This window comes from Arvicola amphibius, chromosome 4, assembly GCF_903992535.2.
Source record: "Arvicola amphibius chromosome 4, mArvAmp1.2, whole genome shotgun sequence".
NCBI lineage: Eukaryota > Metazoa > Chordata > Mammalia > Rodentia > Cricetidae > Arvicola > Arvicola amphibius.
In genome coordinates, this window is record NC_052050.1 from 46,880,270 (window position 1) to 46,897,509 (window position 17,240).

The following is a 17,240-nucleotide window of genomic DNA, read 5'->3' on the forward strand; positions in this document are numbered from 1 at the left end:
CTGTTTGCTTGGAGAACTTTTTGGCTGGCCTAGGAGTGGTCTCTTCCTGTCATCATTTGGTCTTGCAAACTGGGGCACAGAGTGGATCTGAGAGGGGGAGACAGAGGCCCTGGGCAGGGATCCTTCATTCTCACTGGCTCCTGCTGCCTGCTGAGGCTGCTTTCAGTGCCCCTGGAGGAGGAGAACCCTGCCTCTAGGGCAGACCCTTTAGTCTGATTGACATTGATGTATCGTCTTGTCACGTAAGTGACCAGGACAGCTAGAACTGACTCAGCAGGAAGGCCCCACAGGGCAGTCTTTTCTCAGCCCCGATCTTCTGTGGCAGGCGCTGGGGCTGCTCTCTGGGGTCTGACACTGTCCTTTGACGTGTCACTTCAGAAAAACAGAAAGCAGATGTGGCAGGGCCCCTACCCCCACCTGAATCACTTTACTAGATGCCCCTTAATTCTCTGAAAAGAATTTTCTTTTATGAGTATGTATTTATGTTTACAACAGAATGTGATATGGTTTAGCAGGTAAAGATGGTTGCTACCAAACCCCCTAAGGACCTGTGTTTGTGTTCAGGGACCCGCATGATGAATTGGAAGAACTGACTCTCATAAGGTGTCCTTTCGCTCCTGCGTGCACCATGGCACATGTATGCCTCCTCTACAATAAATAAATGAAAAAAAATTAAAAGAAAATGTAAAGATCAGAAATAGGATGATAGCCACCAGGGTCTTACCTTGTGAGGCAAATAATGCCCTACCTCAATGTTTTCAACCTTCCTAATGCTGTGTGACCTTTTAATATAGCTCCTCATGTTGTGCTGACTCTCAGCCACAAAATTATTTTTGTTGCTACTTCATAACTATTAATTTTGGTACCATTATGAATTGTAATGTAAATATATGATATATGACCCTGGGTTGTTTGACCCCATGTTGAGAACCATTTTTCTACTACAAGCTACATTCTCTGCCCTTGTGATTTTGAGACAAGTTTCACTATGAAGCTCAGTCTGGGCTCAAACTCACAATCTTCCAGAAGTTGTCTCCTAGCTGAAGTGCAGGAGTTATAAAAAGACTTGAAAGGCATTTAACAGATGAAAAAGTACCATTTTTAGGCTGTTGAGTTGGTTCAGCTGTTAAGAGCACTGGTTGCTCTTATAGAGGACCCAGGTTTCATTTCCAGCACCCAATGGCAGCTCACCACCATCTGTATCTTCTTACTTTTGTAGGCACTAGGCACCCACCTAGTGCTCACACATCCCTGTAGGCAAGACACTCCTAAACATAATAATAAAGCAATTAAAAATATTCTCTTAAAACAAGATGTTGGACGTGGCGGTGCATGTCTCTTTAATTTATCCCAGCTTACCGGAGGCCAAGGCAGATCTCTGTGTGTTCCAGGCCAGCTTAGTCTATATAGTAAGATCCTGTCTTGAAAAAAGGAATTAAAAAGAGAAAGATTAAAAAGGTGATTCTCATCCCCGGTGCTTTGGACATCAGGTGTGTCTAGGAAGGTGTCCCCAAGGCATTGAGCTACCGTTTTTCCAACAGAGGGGTTAATGAATGACCCCAGAGCTCCAGCAGACCAGGGTGGAGGGGAGTCCACCCAAACCCATCTTCTGCTGCCCTTTCAAGCCCCAGACCTGCCACCTGTTTACTGAGGCAGTTAGGTGCTGCGAGCTTTGGTTTCTTCTGTAAAATGGGAGACACATTTTCTGTCTGTGCCATAGACTGTTGAAAAGATCCAATGGAATAGTATACTCAAAGCATTTAACACAGTGGTAGGTAAATGTTAGTAGTTGAGGGACAGAGAAGGTACTCCTGTTACCTCTGCAGTTAGCTATGGAGAAAAGGAAGCTAAGGAGGGATGTAAGGTTAATAACAGTCCACATTATCAGGGAAGGGGGTGAACTCTGCTTCATACTGTTGAGCCTGGCTGAGGTAGTGATGGTGGGCAGCCATTTACAGGGGAGGCTAGATTCAACTTAGTTCCCTAGCTGTCAGATCTGGGAATGTCTTGTTTACTCATTCCCCCCAGTTCATTCAGTACCAGACATCATGCTGGGGACAGACAGTGGGTGGGATCCCCAAGGCAGACCAGCTGAAGGGCAAGGCATGGGCCTCTGGTGTGGCTTTTTGCTTGTCATCCTGAGTCTTGCTTATTCAGTAGTGGTCTCGTCTGCCAAACCTTTTCCTTAGCCCTCCAGCCACAGAGTATGGCAAGATCTTCTGGCAAGGCCTGCGAGCTTTCATTGTTCCTTCCCTAGAAAGGAAGAGGGCAGCGCTGGAAGAGGCAGAGCTTTGTTGTTTCTGGTTTGACTCGTAGGTGGTGGCTCTGAGCGTGTTATTAAGCTGAGGTGGCCATCCTGGTGACTATGGGTTGAGTTTTCAGTGCTTGGTTGATTGGCCGTAGGTGGAGCCCTTCTCCCTTGACATTTATCTTCCTGTGTTGTACCAGGGCCACAAGCAAAGAAAGGCAGATGATGGGTCTCGTGCTCTGTCTCAGGACTGGGGAAGAGCTTAGGTGTCCATCCCTCTAATCACTTGTCAATCGACTAGATCTGACATGCTCACCATGAAGTGCTGAGCCGTCACCATGTGACTGTTTTCTGGTTCAGCCAGGGATGGAAACCCCTAATCTAATGTCACTTGTTCAGAAGAGTTAAGATTTGGGAGATGGTTTTAGAGTGGAGTGAAGGGATGGTGTGGCCGAGACGGAGACTTCTCAACATCCAGTGTAACCTCCCAGTCCAGCAGTCTTTTGTCTATGCACACCGTCCAATAGTCTGTGTTTACTCATTATGACAGTGTAAATAGGGTTAACAAGCCATGGAACAAACTACAATTAAATTTCCTTTTGTGGGCAACTTTTTATTTTTCCTAGAATTAAGGATTAATTCATGTTTCCAGGTCTCCAAAGTAACAAGGTTTTCCATGTGTCTTCCTGTATTTTTTTTATTATTGTGATTTATTGTATTATAACAGTTTTCCCTTTAAAAGCTTGTGCCTATGTATTTTATTCTATGTATTTTTTTCCTAGCAAGGGACCTTATTTCTAGAACCTTCTGTCCTTGAGTGAATGGTTGCTTTTTAATGATAGCCTCTCAAGAAAGGACGTAAGAAGTTTTTGGAGCTATTGTTCCAAAATAGATATCTTAGAATATCATTATTCTACTCCCATAGTTGGTTGATAGTTAGAGGGTTAAATTTTATATAAAATAGGACATTTTATATTCAAATCATTTTAAAAAGTTTGGTATCCTTACATTCTAGAGTTGTCATTGCAAAGTTTGATGACATATGTTCATATTATTCTGAATAGATATTTATTCCCTGGAGTCACTGATTTTTTTTTATCCATGTGTCCTGAGTCTTTGGGTAGATCTTGTGTCATTCATTGCCCCGGGCACTTGGACCGAGAGGCTCAGGACCCACTGGGAAATGTTCTTGCTTTGTTTCTCTGATAATTTTATCCTGTTATGGTAGAATAATCATTTTGCCGTGCTCATATCTTGTGGATTGGAGATTTGGCTAGGGCACATTGAAAAGGCATGCTGGTGCCAGTCTCTACTTTCTTTTCTTTTCTCATTTTCTCTTTTTTGTTTTTTGAGACAGCATTTCTCTGTGTAGCCCTGGCCGTCTTAGACCTCACTCTGTAGACCAGGTTGACCTTAAACTCAGAGATCCGCCTGCCTCTGCCTCCCAAGTGCTGGGGTTCTAGGCGTGCACCACCACCGCCCGGCTGACTGACTCTTTTCACTGTATCTGGGACCTCATCTTTCTGGCTCAGGTATTGGAGGTGCCTGGGACGCTCCACTGGGGACATATGTTAGAGGCTTTGACTCTGGCTCAGTTCCCAGGTTCTCATCCTCGTGGTATCTGCTGAGCCTGAAATGTCTAAGATAGTTTCTTCTTGTGCCAGGGACTAGGGTATTTGGAACATCTGGGAATTGGCTGTGTGTCTCTCTCTCCATATGATCTGTCCGTGTGGACTGACACAGCAGAGAAGTCTCACTGGTGGGTCAACCCTCATGGGCTGGCTTGCTTTTTCTAGAGTAAATGCTCCTAGAGATCAAGGTGGAAGCTTCGAGAATTCTCGTGACTCAGCCATGGAAGTTAAGTAATGGCATTTCAGTTCTTCTGTCTTGGCCAGAATTGAATAACTAGGACAATTTAAACAAAGGGCATCCAAGGGCATCATTACTAAGGGACATGCTTCACCAGGAGATCAACTCGGGCGACTGTTCTCAGGCCTTAAAAAATTATTATTACCTCTCTCTCTGGAACTCATTAGTCAAATATTAGGTCCTCTGGTATTTTCATTTTCCCTCCCTTATTTCCCCCCTGCATATGCTAGGGCTAGGCAAATGCTCTACTACACACTACAAACTCAGGTACCCCATTATTTTACTAATTCCTAAGACCCCTTTCCTTGTACCCTGACCATTCTATTTTTATTCCATGTGTCACGGTTACAAAATCTTGTCTCACCTCTCTGAGGCTATTAATTCCTGGTAGTTTTTGAAGGTCCCCTGCTTCCTCCCATTGCTTGTTTTCTTAGGGTTCCTCTTGTTTATTTTGACACCATGTTAGAGATTTAGTCAGGTCATCCTTGGCTTTCTCTCTGTGTCCCAGAGTGAGATACTAGGAAGCGAAGCTTAGTAGGGGAAGTTGGCTTGCTTCTGGGCTTCATGCAAAGTGATGGGGTGATAGTGGTTGCTAGCAAGCTGATCTAGCCCTTAAAGGAACCCAGATGCTGCCTTTTCTTAATGATATTTCACTTTCCCATGGTGGTAGAGATTAGGGAACCTCATCAGGCTAGTGGGGAAGTGACTGGGGGTGGAACTCCAAAGACTTCGCCTTTCTTGTATCTCTCAGTCTCTCTCCCCCTCATCTTTTGGTTCTACATCTCAGGTGCATGACCTGGTACCTTCCCGGGTTCCTCTGGGGTGAAGCATGCTCTTTTCAGTTGCATCTTTCTCAATGACATGGGTAGCCCCCATCTTGCACTTATTGGCCCTCTTCTGGGCACCCTTTCTTTCATAGGCCAGGCTTCCTCGTCCATTACGTTTGTCTCAGCAGTTCAGACTTTCTCACCGATGTTTTTCGGGGATTTGGAAGAAGTGAGATAAATGCATGTGGTCAGTCTGACATGTCCATCACAGAAGTCTGAGCTGCAGCTATCTCTGCTTCTATTTCCTAACGGAAGTGAGGGAACATACTTATCACTATTTACAAGTGATATTTCATTATGATAAATGTCATACACTAAAACTGCATGAATCATAAAATGAACACTCACACCCTTGCCATCCAGGTTAAGAAATGCTCGTCGGCTAGGGAAAATGCTCATATCCTGTGCCCTTGTGACTTTGTGCTTTTATGTTTGAGTCTGAGGCTGGCTGTGACCTTGTGAGCTGGCTGCCTTTGCTTGGACCGTGACGTCGTTCTCAGCTGAGGCCAGGTAGTGGCAAACAGAGGCGTGGACCACGTGAGGAAAGCTGCTCCGTTGGCAGTTTGCAAATGATGTGGTGAGGGCTGCAGGGCACAGGTGCAGCTGGGCAGGGATGTCTTAAGTGCGGGGCAAATGGAGCTCTGGTCTAGCAGGTGACTTGCCTGCTGTGCCCTCCTTGGTACTTGGCCTCCTCACCTGTTCCATTTGCTTTTATAGCCCCACCAGCCGTCCTGGGGCCTCCTTTCCTCTTGTGGTCCCCTCCTCTACCTTTGTGCTTCTGGAATCTGCTTCTGGTTAGGCTCCAGGGCTTTCCTCATCCTACTGTGCCTGAAGCAATTGCCTTATCATCTGCCTTTTGCAAGCTCACTTCTTTCTTGTTCGCGCATCATGGTCAAAGCAGCCATCAGGCATATTTCTGAAAACGGGATCTTTTGCTGTGTAACCGTCGCCTCCTCTCCATTCAGCTTCCAGACCCTCTTAGCTTTGCCCTTTAACGTCTTGGGAACCAGATGCTTGCCTTCCCTTGGCCATGAGCAGTCTGCTCCTCCCATTTCCTTCCTCTCTCTGCCCCCAGCCTACTCCTCTGCTGCCCTGAAACTCACTACTTGGAGACAGGCAGAACACCCAGACCCTGTTTTGGAGACCAGCCAGGTAGAGTTAAGATTGCTTAGTGCCCATGATCACCTACTCCGCTGTCGTTAGACGCCCTTCCCTGCTCTTGTCACATTCTTCAAAGTTTTCCTTTAACTGGCTCTGTTTCGCTTTAATGGACTTGCTCTTGAAGGCAACTTTGAGCCATTACCATAAAAGGACAATCAGCATGGCCTGCTCTGAATAGGTTCCTGTAAAAGCCAGAGTGTTGCAATGCAGACTGTCCCACACCATCTCAGCAGCCAGCAGAGTTGCATGCACCCCATGCAGGGAAGCAGGGCGACATGGAGGTCCCCCTTTTGCTCGTGGTCAGGGTCATGGACTCTGGAGCCAGACAACCCTAGTTCAAGGCTTGCTCTGCTACTTTCCAGGAACATGACCATGGGCAAGTTGCTTAACATATCTGAGCCTCAGTTTCCCCATCAGCACAATGGAACCGATAATACTTCGGCCAAAGGATGTTGGTGAGTAGTTAATGAGAAGCCCTTGTGGATTGCTGGTGTCAGCCTTTGGAGGATCGCTGTCTATCTTCCTCTCTTTTACCTTAGCTTGTCTCTCAGTAGGCTCCATGTTCCCTGGACCTCATGGTACTTTGTTACGTATCTCTGTTTCCTTTATGTGGGTGTAGAGTGCCACTAGGATGGTTTGTGCTTTTCGTTTCTGCCTGGATCTTCTTGGATACTTGGAAATAACCCAGACATCCCGGCTCTGCAGAGTCAGCCTGCCTTGATTGCCAAAACTCAAGCTTAGAGGGCAAGAGAGGGCACACTGGTGCCCCCCCCCCCTGACTCCTGCTGTGGCAGGCAGGCCAGGCCGAGATGCATTCCTCACGATGAAGGGAAGGAACAGTGGAACCGATGTCAGAGAACTGGGGTGCAAAGCCCACCTCTCTCATTTCCGTGCTGTGACTTGAGGCCCTCACTGGACCGCGGGAGCTCCCGCCTGCTCACGTGTGAGCTGTAGTGCTTCAGCCAGCCCTGAGAGTTGCTGGCTCAGCAAAGGCTCACCTTCTCAGGATGGCTTGCCTGTGTGGGTACCCCACAGGCGGTGATTGGCTGCTCACAGCTGGCTCTCTGTGGCTCATTGGTCTTGTTGTGTCTTGTGCCTTCTGGCTGCTCTTTCTCTTACCCTTGGCCCAGTTTAGGGCTTCAAGGTTCTTTAGGGAAGGGCAGGGCCGTCTGTAATCAACACATCCAAAAAGAGATGCTGCAGCCATCTCCCTAACCTCGAGCAGGCTTCCCCAGCTTCCCAGATGCAGGAGTTTCTTGCTACTTGAGTGTGGCTTGTAGCAGAGTCTATGCCTAGCATACCTAACTGTCTTCTGTGCAACTCTGGGCCTTCCCCTCCCCAGCCCGAGCCTCTGCTGTTTGTTCACACCTTATGGGAACCTGTGAACTCCATTAGCCCCCTCTTTTCTTCCTTTACGTAGGGCGCTGCTAGTCAGCAGATGCTTTGTAAATGTCTGTCAATAAATGTGGAGAGCTTCCTGATATATTTTCTGGGGTTGTGGCTGCTCATTTCTGGCATCCTCAGCTTTATGCTGACTTCTCTTAGAAGAAGAGGAAGGAGGCATCTTTGTTATTCTCTGACTATATAATTAAGCTATCAGATGACATCTCCCCAGTTTCTCCCATGTGCTGCTGGTCTCTATCCTTGAACCATGGGATTGAACTGGGCTGGGGTGGGTTGCTATTTGGGAGAGATTCAAGTCACCAGAGGTCCAGCATTGTGCTTTGGATCTCTGGGTGACCTTAGGCTATATGTGAGGATGAGATGGAGCACCCGGGTCAACAACCCTGCTGTTCTATGCTGTAGGACTCATCAAGGGACTTCTTCCACTATACCCTCTCATTCTGGATCTTGTGCCCCTGCCTTCTCCGCACTGTTAGTTCTTCAGGGTCCTGCCCTTCTCGGGACATTGGCCCCAGCATAGCCAGGCAGATATAAATGCCCTGGTCCTTGTGCACACTCATGGTGTCTGTGCCACTTTCTCTCTCTTCCCCAGGCTAGGAGTCGGGCTCTCACACTCAGCCCCCTAGACTCAGGAACACCCACATCCAAGTTACCGAGATTTTATATCTTTTCCTGCCTTGGTCTACTTCTGCTCTCTGACTGGCTTCCTGCTCCTTCTCCAGCAGACTTACTTCTGCCAGGTGGAGCAACAGTGATCTTCCAATGTGCTTCTGTTGTGTACACCCAGACACTGTTCTGAGGACTTTCCAAGCCTTTTCCAGAACGTCAGGGTAGGGAGACTAGCACCATTTCTGATGAGGAAGCTGACAGGCAGAGAGGGGAAATAAACTGACCACATAGCTAGTCAGTGCTGATGTTGGGCGTCAGGTTGAGGCCTGTCAGATACTCACACTAGTGCTCTTGAACTGCCTGCCTCCCTCCCTCGGGGCTGGAGTCTGGCTTTCTAATTTATAAAGTTAGCATGGACTTTGGAAGACTTTGTTTCCCACCCATAATGAATGACATCACAGCATTACCTGGGTGCTGGAATGAGGGCGGTGTGAGCATGCTGCTGAGTCTGGGTCTCAGTAAGTGGCCTGGCAGCTGCTGCTGCTGTTGCTGTTGTTTCTTCTTCTTCTTCTTCTTCTTCTTCTTCTTCTTCTTCTTCTTCTTCTTCTTCTTCTTCTTCTTCTTCTTCTTCTTCCTCTTCCTCTTCCTCTTCCTCTTCCTCTTCCTCCTCTTCTTCCTCCTCCTCCACTGTCTCCTCCTCCTCCTCTTCCTCTTCATCCCCTTCTTCTTTTTGAGACAATGTTTCTCTATGTAGCCCTGACTGTCCTGAAACTTGACCAGTCTGGCCTTGAACTCAGAGATCTGCCTGACTCTGCCTCCAGAGTGCTGGGGTTAAAGTTGTGCACCACCGTGGCTGACTTCTGGCAGACTTCTTCGAGCATGAACTCTCAGCCTCCACTGCCTGGTCCCTGCGGTCTATGCTCTGCCCAGCTTGTCCTGTGGCCACATGACTTTCTGCTCCCATGAAGTCTACTCCTGTAGAGGGAACAGGAGTCCAGAGTCAGCGCACCCATTCTGTCTGCTCCGCAGAAGAGAGAGCAAAGACACCAAGAGGCGGAGGGTGCTGTTCACCAGGACCAGAGCTCAGCCTGACTTCTCAGCCACCTCTCCCTCCTCTGTCTGTGTCTCAGGATGAATTCTCTTGGAGCATTTGATTTCGCTCAGGTTTTTAGCCCATGGCTTCTGATTTAGTTGGCTCTGTAGGGCAGGACATGTGAAAGGTAGAACTCTAACTTTTCTCCTAACGCATGACTGAGCTGCAGGTGCTTAAGAATGCTGGCTGTGGGGTAGAACAGGGCCTTCAATAGGTGACAGTAGCAAGGAAGCCCCACTCAGTGCCATGTGTGGTCACCACCTTTGCCGCAAAGCAAGGACCCACTCATCACTTGGGGCTTAGTAGACTCAAGGACAGCTGGAGAAGAAACTCAGCAGCAGGAACCTACAGCCCCTTCTGCTTGTTCCTTTTTCCAAAATTGAGATATAATTCATATTCCATGAAATTCATCCTTTGAAAGTCTGTGGAGTCCTCTGGATTTGACCACACTCACAGGGCTGTGCAGTCACTATGACAGTCGGGTTCTAGAACATTTTAACCACTCATTAGCCACATTCCCTTTGCCCACCTCCTTCAATATCTTGGCAACTGCTAATCTGCATTCTGGCTTTGAATTTGCCAGTTTTGGACCTCTCATGGAAAGGGAGCTATCTAGAGCAAGGGTTTGCAACCTTCCTAAAGCTGCAATCCTTTAATACATACAGTTCCTCATGTTGTGCTCACCCCAACCATAAAATTATTTTTATTGATACTTCATAAGTGTAGTTTTGCTACTGTTATAAATAATAGTGTAAATATATGTATTTTCTGATGTTCTTAGGTGACCCTTGTGAAAGGGGTCACAACCCATAGGTTGAGAACCACTGATGGAGCACGTGTCCCTATTTGATTGGCTGTTTTCACCTACCATTGTGCTTTCAGAGTTCGTCTGTACCATAGAGTGTATCTGTGTGTCATTGCTGTTCATGGTGAAGCAATATCCCATTTTATAGATGGTGTGCATCTGGTCCATCACTCACTGTCTGGGACATTTGGGTCATTTCTCCCTTTTCCTCCCATGTCTCATGTTTTACATCCCTTTTTGTTTCCTTCTCTCGAGAAGCTAGTCAAAGCATCCAACTGTCTGTGTTCCTCTAGTCTGGCTGATTTGGAAAGCAAGTGTAAGTGCCTGTGGGGTGGCTGGGGAGCTGGGGTGCTGGGAGACGAAGGTTTGCGAGAATTCTGCCGGGGAGGCCTTGCACCTGGCCCCAGGGCCATCTGTTGCTAGGTGGGTATTTTCTTGCTGTTGATTATTAACCAGTGGGTGTTTTTGATCCTGGGAGCAGATCTCCAGGGCCGAGGGCTGTTACTTTATTTGGGATGATAGAAATGTTTTTCAAGACGTTTAAACAGCCTGGATCCTTACTACTCTTTCTCCACTTGGAGGCTAGATCACCATTTGGTTTTGTTTATGGATTGATACCTTAGTTTTTTTTTTTTTTAAAAAGTGTGCTCCAGTGCACACACCTCTTTGTGTGTGCATGTGCACTGGTGTGCCCATATGCCACAGTGTGCAGGTGGGAGTCAGTTCTTTCTTTCTTTCTACCATGTGGGGCTTGGAGACTGAACTCAGGCTTTTGTGGCTTTGCCCATTGAGCCATTTTGCTGGTCCCTCATCACCATTTTATGAATCATATTGTCACTACCCTAGTCTAAATTTGTACAGAACTTCATATTTTTATTCCACAGCATTGCTTTTACTTCCTCAGAACATTGCTACTCCTGTGTTTGCAGTTGAAGGCTCCAAGGCAGGGAGGTGAGGTCATGTGACAGAGTAGCAGGAAGAACCGAACTTGAACCCAGGAATTCCTTGATTCTGGCTGTAGGACACTGCATAGCAGTGTGCAAAAGGCCAAGTGTTGTTGCAAAAGGCCCAGGCCTTTTGAGGGTAGAGACATGAATCCTGGATGCTGAGCTGCCGTCATAGAGACCTCCCAAGGGCTCTGCCCAACTTTACTGTTCTTCTCTGCTTAGACTGTATTTTGCTAAAGCCAGGTGGGGGACTCTTCTGGCTGCCCTGCACCTTCCCCTCTGCCCTGAGATCTCCTAGGCTTCAAGGAGTCAATCTCAGAGTCGAGAGCATTAGCCCATTTGGCTCTGCGGCAGCAGGTATGCTGAGTGGGTAGTGCCTTCAGAAACCCCCGGTGACCTGCCCATTTAGTGCCTGCACGCCTCTGTGTTTCAGCCGAGAGCAGGCTCTTCCTCCTCCTCTCTGCCTTCTCACCATCCTTCTGTCCCCTCTCCTCCCCACCACCTGTCCCTATCACCAGCACCTTCCCTTACGTGTTTCCTGGATACATACTGGGCCATGAATCCTTACAGCCTATGCTCATGTTTGGGTCAGTGGGAGGGGCAGTTTTCAATCTCAGAGTCACGACACTGTAGATCACAAGAATCTTGTTGCTTCTGCTAATGATTTACTTTTTGCTTATAACCAGTGAGAGTGGTCAAGGTTATCCCTGGATAGAATCACATCAGTTTCACCTTCTCCTGTGTGATGTGTTTGCCGAGTGAGAGAGAAAGAGCAGGAACCGCGCTGCGTGTGTGGCTCTCACCTTATCTTATCTTTGTGCCAGCTGGTGCCTAGGTCTGGCCTGGGGGTGACAATAGCTCACATGGAAATGTCATTGTCATGAGGGCTCGGGCAGGGCAAGGTCGGACTCAGCTGATCAGGTTAGGGGGTGGGGTTGTGGTAGAAGCTGGGGTTTCACCTTCTTCATTCTGGTCTTTCAGTCACAAGGATGATAAGTATAGAGGTGAGAACTTGTCCCGTGTTATTACTTTCCCAGGGCTGTTGTGACCAAGTGCTAGAATTGGCTAGAGGCAGCAGACATTCCTTATCTCAGCGCTGGAAGTTGGGACTCCAACAAGATGTCAGTAGAAACGCTTGATGGCCGTGGAGAAGAGTCCTCCCTGTCTCTTCTAGTTCCTGGCGGTGGGTGCAATCCTCTGCATTCCGCCACCTGCAGCCAAGTCACTCTACCGTCTAAGTCCATCATGCCGTGATGGTGACATGGGTCTCTTCTTACGTGGGCACTGGGCATAGTAAAGGCCCATTTCACGGCTTCATCCTTCCATGTATGCTTACATGCTAGAAGAGGGCACCAGATCTCATTATAGATGGCTGTGAGCCACCATGTGGTTGCTGGGAATTGAACTCAGATCCTCTGGAAAGAGCAGTCAGTGCTCTTAACCTCTGAGCCATCTCTCCAGCCCCTCACGGCTTCATCTTGACTCGATTACATCTGCAGAGACTCTTTTTTCAAATAAGGCCCCATTCAGAGGTGCTACAGATTGAATGTCAATATACCCTTTTTTGAGGGGACACAGTTTAACTGACAGTAGGAATTGAGCTCTTAGATTGGAGGAAGGGAAGGAGTCAGGAGTGTGCCAAGAGGGATGGTAAGTGTGCCTCTGTTATAGGTGCACTTGAAGTTGTCCACCTACCAAGGCCTGGCTGGAAGTTGAGCCCAGAGCAGCCTGCATTCCCTCATGGAGGATTTGCCTCTTCTCCATTCCCTACCAGCTTCCCAACTCCCAAGGGAGTTGCCCTAATCTCTGCCTGGGGTACCTGAGTATGGTATTTCCCACCCTTGATCAACCTTCCCTTTTTCCTTTTCTGGCTCCCATGGGACAGGCCCATCAAGAGAAGTGGCTGCTTGAAAGAGGGATGAGTGGCAGTGGGCAGAAGGCAGAGGCCATGCTGGTCCAGCTTCATCAGGAGGCAGTGAGGGCAGCAGAGCTGCCAGGGCTGAGTCGATACATGGAAAGTGAGGCTGGTGACTTGTGTTGAGATGCACACACACACACACACACACACACACACACACACACACACACACACTGCTGAATCTTGTCCTTTCTGGTTCTTGGGCCAATAACAGTCTGGATCAGGAGGGAGGAGACCTCTCCCACTTAAATCCTCTTACCAAGGTGCCCTAAGAAGTAAGGACGCAGGCAGATGGAGTAGAGAAAGGGAGCTGGCCAGGGTTGAGGTTAGTGGAGTCATGTGGATCCTGAGCCAAGCCAGATGTTCACCAGTCTCCCTGTCTGGCTGCTTAGAGGACAGAGCGGGTGGCTGGCTGCGAGCAAAGCAAGGGGCTCTGTGGTAGACAGTGTGGTGCTGTCCTAGCTAGGTTTCTCAAGTATTACACAGTTCTGGCCTGTGATCTGGGGGAGCTAGTGTGAGATTGTATCTGGGCTCCAGGGCAGGGATTTCTCTCCACAAAGTTGGGGAGTATGGATCTACGGAATGTGGGTTTCCTTCATGGAGCAGCCTGGATTGGGGCTGTCACTACTACTGGCAGGACATGATCTGGGAAGAGGTACAGAGTGTTCTCTTCAATGGTGAACAGCGGGTCTTGGTCCTTTAACACAGACATGGGTAATGGGCTGCCTGTTGGGTGCTTCATGGTGGGGCTTCTCTGAGTTTAAGGCTTTAACAGCTCAGTTAGGATCTTTATAGTCTCTTAGGGTTATTGTCTGGCCTTTCCATTCCTCCCCTCTAGGGCACATCAGAGTCCATGGCCCATTAGGGAAATCCCTCATCTCTGACCAGATGGCCCTGTTGCATAACTCGCTCTGGAGGTTTCTCCCAACCTAAGCAGTCTGCCTGGTGATGGGACAGCAAACAAGCTCTCTCTGGTCACCAGCAAGGGCCAGATGGGAAGTGGGGATTGTGTGAGAGCAGCGTTTCCATGGTGACTCAACTCTGTTTAGCTGCCTCAAACCTGGTTCTATCCCATATGGACTGAAACAAGTTTTACCTGCAGCTTCTATAGTAGGCAACCTTGTCCTCACAAGGATTGGATCTATGGCCAGGATGTATGTGTGTGTGTGTGTGTGTGTGTGTGTGTCTGTGTGTGTGTGTGTGTGTGTGTGTGTGTGTGTGTGTGCAGGGTTTTTTCTTTTGGTGTGTGTGTATGTGTGCATGTCCAAATGGACAGAGACGCCCATGTGAAAATGAATTCTACATGATGACCCCTCTCCCTGTCTCTCTCTGACCCTAGTCCTGTCTTTTAAAACTGGTGGTTCTGAGACTTTGGGTACATCAGAACCGTGTGAGAAGCTAGGTAAAGCAGATTCTTGGGGTCCATCCTTGGAGGTTCTGGCATGGCCCCGGGGACTTACCTGTCCTGGAGGACTAGGGCCTGGCCTTGCCACAGCACTGCTTTCGGTGTTAGTACGTCCCAGGGAAGAAATGCAGTCAGCTTTAGTTTTCTGCATCATTCTCCATGTCTTCAGGCTCAGCCGCTCTTAGACCACAGAGGGAAGGTTCAAGACAGGCTTTACTCACAGTTTCTGTGTCTTTTGGTCTCTTTGCAGGAAGCAGGAGCTGGCCAACAGCTCGGATGTGACCCTCCCAGATCGGCCACTGTCCCCTCCTCTCACTGCACCCCCAACCATGAAGGTAAGAGGCTCAAAGTCAGGAAGCGGGAGGGAGGGGATGCCTATGTTGTTTTAGCGTCTTGTCCAGCTGCTTCGGTTTCAGTGAGGGCCATGGAGTGTCCCGCACTTCGGGAGACAGTCTTGTTACGTTGGGTGGAGCGGAAGGAAGGTGTGACCCGTGTGGAGTCTGTGTCAGGTGCAGTGGAGAAGTAGACCTTGTCTGCAGCGGGGTAGGCAGGATGCTTGGATTAGTGAGAATCATGGGGAATGGTGGGATTGGGAACCAGGAGTCCACGTTGGAGAAAGAAGAGGGACAGAATGCAACTAGGTAACAAAGGGGCCACCATCCAAGATAGGCGGGACCTGCCTTTGATGGGCCCCTCTAAGATGGCTTTGCTGCCCTAGTCTCTGTGGGAAAGTTGTCTGTTGCTTTAGTCTCTATGGGCGACTTGTGCTGAGGCTTCAGTTGGAAGCCTCCTTTGGAGAGAACCCCATCTTTGGTTCTAAGCCTAGGACCTCCCCTTCCCAGCAAGGGGACTTTGTCCCCCTTCCACACCCTCCTGCTTTTTGTGCCCACCTCCAGCTACCATGGGATGACCACCCTAGGCTGAGCTCCAAGGAGGACCGTTGGCTCAGCTGCACCCCACCCTCAGCTTGCAGCTTCACATTGTGTGGGATAAAGACTAGATGTGAGGACGTTTCCTGCCTCCTGTGTCATCTGAAGGCCTCCGAGGCCTGCTGGTATGCTGGTCCTGAGGCTCTGCTCTGAGACGACTCCCAAGAAGTGATTGACATCTCTTCCCGCTGCTTAGTGTGGCTCCCCTCTTCCCTGACACCCCAAAGGCAGCAGATAAACTGCACCCCATGGCATATGTCTACCCCGTGTTGAGCAGCGTGGCGTTTGTGTGACTGTTGACAACGGTAGCACAGCCCTAGTTGGGCCCGGCATTCAGAGATGGGTGGGACAGGGTACAGGATGGATGGTACAACTCTTTTCTTGGTGGAAATACCTGGGTATCCAAAGCCAGGCCACCTTTGTCAGCCTAGTCTGGGGTAGTATGTGACCCAACTGCTGGGGTGTTTTGCTGGCACAGAGTAACACCGAGGACCATGAGGTCGGTCTGAGTTCCAGCCCTTCAGTCTGCAGAGCTGGTCGTGGGAAGATCGTCTCTGCTCATGGCGAGCAAGTGTTTATAGGGAGAATGAGGAGGCCTAGGAGGAGTCAGAGAGTTCTCTTGGCAGACTCCGCTTGCATGACTGTTTAGTTCATTCAACACCCGGTGTTTATTGGAGCATTGCGTTAGTCAGGACTCTTGGTTGTAAGTGACAGAAACACTACTCACTCCAGCCTAGGAACTTTCCCAGGCATGGCCTCGCCTGGGGGAGCTGCCCCGCTCACTCACTCGCTCTCTTCTGCGATGTTTTCGTGTTTTTGTTCTTTGTTAAGCTTTGCTTTAGTGACGTGGGACAGTGGCTGCAGCTCCTATGTAGCTCTCATGGAAAAAGAATAGCTTTTTGCTAGTAGTTCTGACAGAGACCCAGGGAGGAAGCTCACTGGCTAGCAAAATGGAATGCTGTGATTGGACAGGCTTGAACCTCGTGACCGACACCAGGGAAACTGAGAGAAGGAGTGGGGTGGCTCCTGGAAGGAAAACTGAAGCACTGCTCCAGAGGGGAAATGGACACAGAGTAGACAGGACCGTTGCAGGGACTGCCGAGACCACAGGCCCAGTGCTGGGTGGGTCTTCTTCAGTGACCCAGGGATGGATAAGATATCGTGGTCTATTCTTTTCTTGGAGTTCATATCCACCCAGGGAGCCAGAAGTTGAAAAGGGAAAGGCAAGTGTGAGTGATGGACAGTTAGGGGAGGTGAATGTCCTCAGAGGAAGCTCCATATCCTTCAGGGAGGACAGAGGGCAGGACTTGAGGAGGTCTTGGAGGGGGGCAGGACGTGAGGAGGTCTTGGAGAGGGGCACGTGGGGCTTCTTTGAGGAAATGCTATTTCAGATCAGATGGGCTCTGAGAGTTGAGGAAGCCTTACACTAAGGTAGAGTCAGAGCGGCATTTAGGACCCTGGCTACGCAGAGTGAGGTGAAAGGACCAGCCACACTTGCAGTGTCGGAGAGCCTCTCAGGAATGCCATCACAGGCCCTGCTTTGATTGCCCAATGGCACCTGCAACTCAGCAGCATTCCTGGTGACCAGAGACCCAGAGCAGCCCAGCGATCCCAGAGATGAGGTGGAAGGAGAGAGAGGAACTTGAAAAGATCAGAAGCACTGGAGCATCCTGAGTTAGGGACCTGAAGGCAGACTATAGGTCAAGCAGAAGTTTTGCTTAAGGTTTTTAGATTTTTTTCCTAACTAAGGGCCTTGGAGAGGTGCTGTTTTGTTTTTGTTTTGTTTTAGACAAGGTCTTACTGTGTAACTCTGACTGTTGATCCTTCTGGCTTTGGCCTCCTAATGCAGAGATCATAGGTGTCCACTGCCCCTGGCTGTGATGGGCCTGCAAGCATTTATCCTGACTGCTGCGAGGACTGGAACAGAGTGAGAACGAGCAGTTGTCCTGGAGGCCACTGCTGGAGGACGGGGAAGAGGGTGGAATTTTTGTCCAGGGCACTAGCAGGGTTATTTAAACATAGAGC

At 49.0% G+C, this 17,240-nt stretch overlaps 1 protein-coding gene across 1 annotated transcript in view; it reads left to right on the forward strand.

Annotated features, from left to right (window-relative positions):
• The first annotated feature begins 6,438 nt into the window (after positions 1-6,438).
• Positions 6,439-17,240, forward strand: part of Rap1gap2 (RAP1 GTPase activating protein 2) — a 101,316-nt gene continuing 90,514 nt past the window's right edge. Inside the window, 2 exon segments of the mRNA XM_042054878.1 lie at positions 6,439-6,560; positions 14,537-14,621. Coding sequence (XP_041910812.1) covers positions 6,472-6,560; positions 14,537-14,621 — 174 coding nt within the window. The 5' untranslated portion in view covers positions 6,439-6,471.